Here is an 8043-nt window from a genome sequence, read left to right as displayed (position 1 = left end):
GCCTCCTTTGTTGTTCTTTAGTGCTCAGCAGTTGTGACTAAGTTTCTGCAAAAATATTCCACCCCCAGCTCTTGAGAGTAAAATACTATCACAGACATACACACAGACTCAGCACACAGGCAGCAATTACTCCATCTGCTACGGGGAAGCAGACAGCTTCCCCAGAACACCTCCGTGTCACTTTGCATGGGGATTAGCAGTAGCTACACGCAGAGCCACATGCCCACTCACCTCAGCGTGAGCACGTTTCGTGGCACCTAGAGGGCTTGTAAGAGAAGCAGGAGTCCTTTCCAGGACCAAAAGAGCAGCAAGGGAAGAGGAGTACAAGAGACTGAACTGTCATGGGATCCAGCCCAAATACCACGAGAGGCTCATCTGAAGGGGTAAAGAAAGTACCTCAGGTCCAAATGACATATCATAGCACGTCACCTTACCTTGAGAAGTGCACGGCACTGCTTTGGAAAGGACAAATAGTAAGGCACTATGGAACTGACATGCTGAAGGACTGCTGCACCGACTGAGGCTTCTGTTAAACAAGAGAGGAGCTATGGAGGGAAAACAAAGCACAATCCCATTTAGTGTGTAGCCCTCATCACCTCTTCCTTTACCATTAAGCATCTGTATTTTGCTGTTTCCGAGTATTTCTGTGTTACCAAAGGACTAGAAAAGCAGGCTTCCCCAGGATGAAGCTCAAACAAACCCCCGAAAAGCTCTATCGGGAAAGGAGCAGACACATGGCGGGTTAGAGAACTCCCCTGAAAGTACATCATCCTAGCAAATGTGAGCTCAGGCTACTGGACTTGGATGGCTACTGGCACCTGAGCTCATCACATAAAACCTCATTTGTGTATACCGCAAAAGCTAAGTCTAGATACATTTTAAGACATCTTACAGACGGCATGACACCGATGCCTCTGTCGTCTCACTACAAATGGTCAAAGCACAATGAAGACACTCTCAGTCTACACAAGGCTTGGAAACAGACCATCTGAGCTACCTGGTAACTTACTGGATTTCACTAGGATTTCTTTAAAGGGAAGCTGGAATATTATTGGGTATCAAGAGGTTAACTCTAGCTCAAGGAAAAGGTTGGACAAACTATTTAAGAAACATCATCTTGGTACTTCCAGATTATTCAGCTCAGATCACCTGGAGCCAAACCCAGAGACATTTGCAGTTTCTAATTTGAAGACAACGGTAAGCTCAAAGTCACTTCAATTTGAGAGAGGTTCTGCCTGATGCAGTGCCCCCTCTTGCCTGAGATCCCAGCTGCTGGAAGCAGAAGCTTTTTTTCCTACTTTTAACTTTCCTCCTCATTCTCCTCTTTGCACTGCAAAGATTCTGGATTGAGCAGGTCTCCTTTGCAAAGTCCCTCACACAGCAAAAGGAAAGGAGAAGATATTGTTCAGAAACTACTATGCCAGAAAAACACTGTAGTGAAGCCCGGGACTGAGGGCACTCAGTACAGGACAAGGGATTACTTCAATGGGACTGCATTGCCAGCTTTTCCTTTCCTACTGCAATCTTTCATTCTGCTGCTGGCGAGAGGCACGACAACTGGAGAAAAAAAATCTCTACTGATCAAAATGCTCTTTCTGCTAAGTCATTCTGCCAGCTTACAGCTAAGAGATATCAGCACTTTCTTTTTCTTTCCTTATATCCCCTTCCCTCAGCTTCTGAAAAATGAGTATTTCAACATCGTTCTTTCGGTTTTAATATTCCAAATTTGGGGATGCATGAGGAAGCAATCTCAAAAAAATTCACTGGGGATGGGAATTTCCTTCAGAAATAATCCATGAATTGTCTCTAAAACACCAGATATCAGCAACTTTGGATGGATGGGATATCCTAGTGGGATGGAGCATAATCATACTTGGAGATGTCATATGTGAGGAGTGGAGGTTGTCAACATAACATCTCCTTAATATTTACTACAAGAAGTGGCAAGATCATAGTGCCAAAAAATGAATTAAAGATGCAGAATGCAGGAGCACAGCACTTCAAACTACTTTAAAGCCCACTAAATATTTATTTGCCAGACTAATTAAGACATAAAGAACTGCCAGAATGTTAACCCAGCCCTTTGTTACAGGCTACCTATTTTGACCCAACCATCCTACAGAACTCCAAATTGTTAGACAAAATACTTCCAAAACAAGACAGGGAACTGGATGGACACACAAATCTGATACCCGAGGCTTTGAGACTCGGTGAGATTGCTTCTGCTCACTGCAGTCTCAGCCAGTAAGTCTTATTTATTCTCTACTACAGAAGGCATAGAAACCAACACCCAAGGTTCTCAGTATTGTGATGACTAGAAGGTCACCCTCAAACTGGTGTAACTGTCTTTTCAAAAGGAAGAGCACCTGAGGCTACACTGTTACCTGCTTTGTTAACTATCTTCTTGATTGTTTGGCTCTCCTTTTAGCAGTGTTGTTTACAGATGCAAAAGTCCATCTGCCTCATTCCAAAATACCCTGAACAAAAGCCCAGCAATGCACAGACCCCAGTAACACAAGTGTCCTGAAATTTCTTACTTGTATAGTACAGCTGAGGTACGCTTTTATGTCCAGTCGCAGCTTGCTCCAAAGTGGGCTGGTGGAAGGGAGGACCATTCTGGAAATGAGCAAGAGTTGGGTTTAGCTTTAAAAAAACCCCACCAAATAAATTAGATTTCAGCAGCACAAAGAACAGTGAGTTCAATTCCTCAATATTGCCAGTGAGTCAAGACAACTGCTTGCAAAACAAGAAGTAAAAGAAGTAACAATTTTGTCATGGGTGAAAAGTATTTCTACTCTGTAAAAACTGCCTGAAGAACAGTATTAGAAAATTCAGTTCAAAGAGCTTCCCAGCAGAGTACCCAGATCTCTGGAAGTGTGATACAGGGAGCTGTGACAGCCAAAAAGCCTGGTGGAGACCTGAATCCCTCACACTGATCTTATCTTCCAGTCAGGCATTCCGCAGCCACTGCCTGAGAACACAGCAGGCTGGCTTGTGGCAAGAAAGTCTATTTTGGGGATCAAACTAGTTGTGAGACATTTGCTCAGTCTCTTCTAAACTTTTGACACTGCACTTGAAGTAGTGCCCCCAGGCCATCCCAGAATTCAGACACGGTCTGCACGAGTCAGGCCTGGGGAGGAAAGAGGCTGGTATTTACACAAAGAACTGGAATTTACTTCTCAGACTAGGCACCACTCTCAACAAGGAATCTAGAGTTTAGCTCACCCCTCCCTTCATCTGTGACAGGGAAATTAAAAATAACTGCCACAAAAACTACCCTGGAACTGAAAGCACTTCTGAAAGGCATTCAATTCTCACTCTACCCAACAACGGGAAAAACAGAAAAGCTCAGACTGTGAAGCAAGTAATAAAACTGTGTCCAGCTGAAACTCCAGAGAGGACTGAAGTAAAAAGCTTCTGTAAACTTCTAATAGGCAAAGGGACTAAATAAGGCTGCTCCAGCTTGCAAAACATGCTGGGAACCTTCACAGCTTGTTTTATGAAACTGGGCTCGTAGTCCCCAGCTATGGCATTGGTTCATCCAGCAAGAGTTCAGACTGGTACTTACTGAGTTTCCAGCACCTTTTCCAGTCGCTCCCAGGTAAGCCATGCTGATACCTATTCAATTATGGGCCCAGCCTGACTCTGAAACTCTTTGAGCACCAACCCACACAATAGCTAGAGAATTCCCGGCTCCCAGGCAGCAGCTGAGACTTCAAAATTGTCATTCCTCCTCTCTAGCCAAATCAAATTGCATCGGTGAATGCAATACAGAGGTACTGAACCAATGCTGCCATTCTGGAAAAAAATGAATTGTACCATTCTTTGCCCAGTTGCATGCTTGTTTCCATTCCATCTATGCTCTAATAGTGAACACAGCTCAAACTCAGATGATCCACCAGCCACTAGGGCGTAATACAGCTGCTAAAGCCATGGATTAACTGAAGTCGCATACTTGCGATACTCTGCCTACATACAGGCAGAATGCTCGGTCCCTTTCTCTGAAAACCAACCCACAATGCCTTAGCAGTGCTCCTGAGTGCAAGCATATGCAATTTCAGATCTCTTTCTGTTGAAGCCACATGTCCTCTGCAAATAGCTGGAGTTACAGAGGACACATTTCTGGGGAAGAAAGGAAGAACCTGGCTAAGATGACTGTGAATATAATCAGGCAATTCTGCTAGTGTTTTGGAAGAGCTGCCATCTTTTTCCAGCTTCACAGCCAGGTTGCAGTTCTGAAAAACCCCAACCAGCTTTCTCTCACCTGCAGTTCTCAAATCTCAGACTTACTTTTGTTTGGTCTTTGGGGGTTTCAGAAGAAGCAGCTTCTGCAGGCAGCGGAAGAGGTCCCGGACACAGAAGGACACAAGGGCATTGAACACTGGTTAAAAAAAGGCAGTAAAGCATTTGTAAGTGATTTTCCATATATTCCTGGTTTCTCAGCTAATCTGAAAAGAGCTCCCCAAGGAACTGAAGCTAGTAATTCCCACAGCAGAACTATTGCGTTTCCACAAGCTTCCGGAAAACATCAGTTTGTCTTACCCCAGAATCTTTTATCTAAACAGCAAGATAACAACTGACAGCTTTCTGACACAGGGGCCATCTCTTCGCTCGCTGAGTAAACAGCACCAAGCACAAAAGCAGCCTGACCCATGACTAGGAGTCTATACTACCATCAATCTCCCCCAAACCACAACGAGAATTAAAGGCACTTTTTATAAAAAGTCACAGAAATGGACATGTGAATTCTATGTAATGTTTTACATTAAAGAATGAGATGTTACCAAAAGCAATGAAAGATAGAAAAAGCCCTATGCCGGGCAAGAAAGCATTAAGGAGAACACGCGGGTTTTAGTCGTCCCACCCGGCAGTACCAGTTCCAGATGGCACACAATAACAAGCTGATAAAACACAGTGAGAAAGTACCTGCTAATTTAGTGGTAAAAGTAGGCGGGCTGCAGGTCACATCCTCTGAGACACTAACAAAGATGTTTCCTGCTCAGCCACGCTGCTGCGAGTCTAAAACAGGACTATCTGCAAAACCTGGAGCTTATGCAAAAGGGGGCTAGGCTGGAAAGAGGGGTTGCACCTCATTTGTTCTACAGGCATGATAATCCTGTAAAGAAGGAGAGCTAGACACACAGTATTTTGAGAGGTCCTGGCTAGGGGAATGTGAACTTGATAGTGCAACTGAACTCTGAACTGTTGTGAGGTTTAGAACGCTGTTTGGTAAGAAGACTTAAAATAGTCTTGTAGGATTAGTTCCAAGAGGGATCAGCAAGAAGCCGCAGCAAAAATTGTCCAAGAAAACGTACACTACAAGCATATAAACAGTACCTAGCTTCAACTTCACTCTGACAAGTCTGGTGAATGAAGCATGGTACTTTCCTCAGCAGTCTGCAAGCCCAGCTGCTCCAGGCATGCACAGACAGGCATACTAACACACTGGGACACCAGAAAAGATACCACTGCACAGACTCACTACCAGGAAGATAAGCTACTTAAGTGAAATGAAGCCTGTGAAAGGGCAAGTTAACTCCTGCCAGTACTTATCCCCACTCTCTTCCAATAGCTAAACCTTCCCTACCAAATGACTTCCCTTCTCTCACAGTAGTGTGGTGACCAACTCACCTGCAGCATCAGTAACTTGAAACTTGCTGGGATCAGCCCCACCATTATCTCCTCTGGTGGTTGCTACAGATGCTTTAAAGGCTTGAGTGATTTCATGGAAAAGCTTTGGTGTTAGCCTTCTCTGGGGAAAGAGGAAAAAAGATTGCTGAGGAGAAAAAACAAGCAATATTCTGAAACTCTGAAGCACTTTAGTGGGACAGGGGTATTGAAATTCGTTGTAAGTTTGATTGCAAAAATAGCTCCGTCCTATAACATGAAGGAAAAATGTCAAGACAGTGTTAACAAATGCTAGTGGCCTTCACTTGGTCTAAAATGGGCTTCTAGGGCTTTTAATTGGTTGGGGGTTGAGAAGCAATGAATCAGCTGCAAGCAACTATCCAATTTGACCTTTCCCTCCCCCTCTTAGTCAGAAGCAGCAAGCCATTTCGTCACCACTCAAAATGTGACTAAAAAAGTTCTTGGAGCTGCCAAAGGCACAATGCTTAGCAAGAGGATGAAAAATCAGAAGTTAACCATTCTGACCTCTTCTGAGCCACACAAGTTTCTCTAGCTTCTCCCTCAGATGGAGTGCAAGTACTCTAATCTTGCAGCCCAAGAAAAAATGCAAAGACAAATCGCACTGAAGTAACAAGAGCTCTAGGAGTATGACCTTGTATGTAGGACATACATCTTCTCTGTAGATTTTTGTGAAAGATGAACAAATCGAAAGTTGGTCTTTTAGAGGTAGCGGCACATGTGGAAGAATGTTTGAAGGAGAATACTCAAGTGCCTTGTATTCCAACTCCCTGCTCACCTCTGCAGCTTTTTTCCATTCTTCAACCATTTTCAAGCTCACGGGGATGAAATGAACTCTCTTCCGTTTGACTGTTTCACGTTCTTCTTCATCTTCATCACTTGCTTCCTAGAGAAGTCGGTACCAAGACTGAGAAAAGGCTTACACACTTTTCTCTTTTGCTGAGTAGCTACTAAAGAGGAAGGCAGGCAGGCAGCAGAGAATTTTATTAATGCTATTATCAGCACTTTGTGTAAAGCAGTAAATGAAATTATGGGTACTACAAATTCCAAAAAAGCTACTTAAGCCCTGCAGCTTTGCTACATAAATGCAATGTGCGATAACATAAAACAGGAAGGAGAAAGGATATCACTTGAGGCAAAACAAACACTCACTGGGAAAGGAGACACAAAACCAAAGCCACAGAGAAAATACACTCTAAGGCTCTGCTTTTGCAATCTTTAACAAACTCCTCACACTCAGTTCAAATCCACAGCTGACTTCTGGATTACGAGCCTGTACACCTGCAGATGATCTTTGGGAAAGCTCCTCCCCAGCCATCTGTGCCACTATGAGCCCAAATATACTTAGGCCTTGCACTGAAACTCAAATGCTTAACATGCAAGTAATTGAAATAATTGATTTCAGCTAGGGCCTTCAAAATAGGGCCTAGTACCTCCAGTGTATCAGGTGGTATGTGCAACCCATCCTCCTCGTCAGAACTGTCTGAAGCATCAAAATTCAGCAATGTGCGATCATTTTCCTCCAAAAACTTATAAAATTCAGGATCCTTGTCCTTCAGCCGGGAGAGCTGATCTTTATGTTCAGATGCCTTTCCCTTCTTCCTGGTAGATAAGAATTAACATGTGTTTATTCATTGCTCAGACTTCTGCTGATGCTGTAAGAAAAGCAAGCAGCTTCTGGGCATTAAAGCACACCTGGGCTAATTTGAATGGTGATGGATTTATCAGGGCTGGAGGCACAGTTCTGTATCCCATTTAACACCCGCTCTAGAGGACTTACAAAAGATTATTTTCATTCAGCACTAAGAAATCTTGACAGCAAACTATCAGGTTGTACTGGGATACTGACCAGAGGTCATGAAAACATCTTGCAAACCCAAAAAAAGTCTGTTTCTCAATTTCCCAGAATTACTTTTGCAAGCTTTCTATAAAGAATACTGAAAGGTATACTGCCAGAGAACTCTGACAATGAAAGCTCGGTAAAATCTTATGTAGCACTAAAGAATTGTTTTGGCTTCTAGTAACAAACTGAGGAAAAACAAAGCAAGCTTTGCCTGACTCCAACATACCCTGTAAAAGAGTAAAAGGATACACAAGCTTTTCTCCACTGCAGTTACTGAACTGGCATAGGTACGACAGCCTGACTGTCCTGCACCCCGTAACCACACTATGATCTCAAACACGTCCCTTTTAGACACCTCTGACCCAGCTTGTCCCAGAACTAGCTCATTCTATGACAGACGCTACAACGAAGTCCCGCGGTTACTTACAAAAAGCAGGTAAAAGTGAAAAAAAAAAAAACCCAACCAACCAACCAAGCCACCAAGCAGCGAACGCGCGCTTAGACGTGCCAGGCCTCGCCCAAAGCGGGCGAGAGGGGGGCACTCACGGCAGGCT

The 8043-nt window shown here is 43.8% G+C and overlaps 1 protein-coding gene across 1 annotated transcript in view; it reads right to left on the bottom strand.

Moving 5' to 3' along the window:
* Positions 1 to 8043, bottom strand: part of NOC2L (nucleolar complex associated 2 homolog (S. cerevisiae)) — a 55117-nt gene that overhangs the window by 45592 nt on the left and 1482 nt on the right. Inside the window, exons 2-7 of the mRNA XM_009325268.1 lie at positions 7080 to 7248; positions 6425 to 6532; positions 5632 to 5752; positions 4291 to 4381; positions 2538 to 2616; positions 435 to 545 (exon numbers count right to left, since the gene is read on the bottom strand). Of these exons, the coding sequence (XP_009323543.1) occupies positions 435 to 545; positions 2538 to 2616; positions 4291 to 4381; positions 5632 to 5752; positions 6425 to 6532; positions 7080 to 7248 (679 nt within the window). The remainder of the gene's footprint in view (positions 1 to 434; positions 546 to 2537; positions 2617 to 4290; positions 4382 to 5631; positions 5753 to 6424; positions 6533 to 7079; positions 7249 to 8043) is intronic.

This window comes from Pygoscelis adeliae, unplaced genomic scaffold (genome assembly GCF_000699105.1).
Source record: "Pygoscelis adeliae isolate BGI_AS28 unplaced genomic scaffold, ASM69910v1 Scaffold36, whole genome shotgun sequence".
Lineage (NCBI taxonomy): Eukaryota > Metazoa > Chordata > Aves > Sphenisciformes > Spheniscidae > Pygoscelis > Pygoscelis adeliae.
This window is presented reverse-complemented; position numbering and strand designations above follow the sequence as displayed.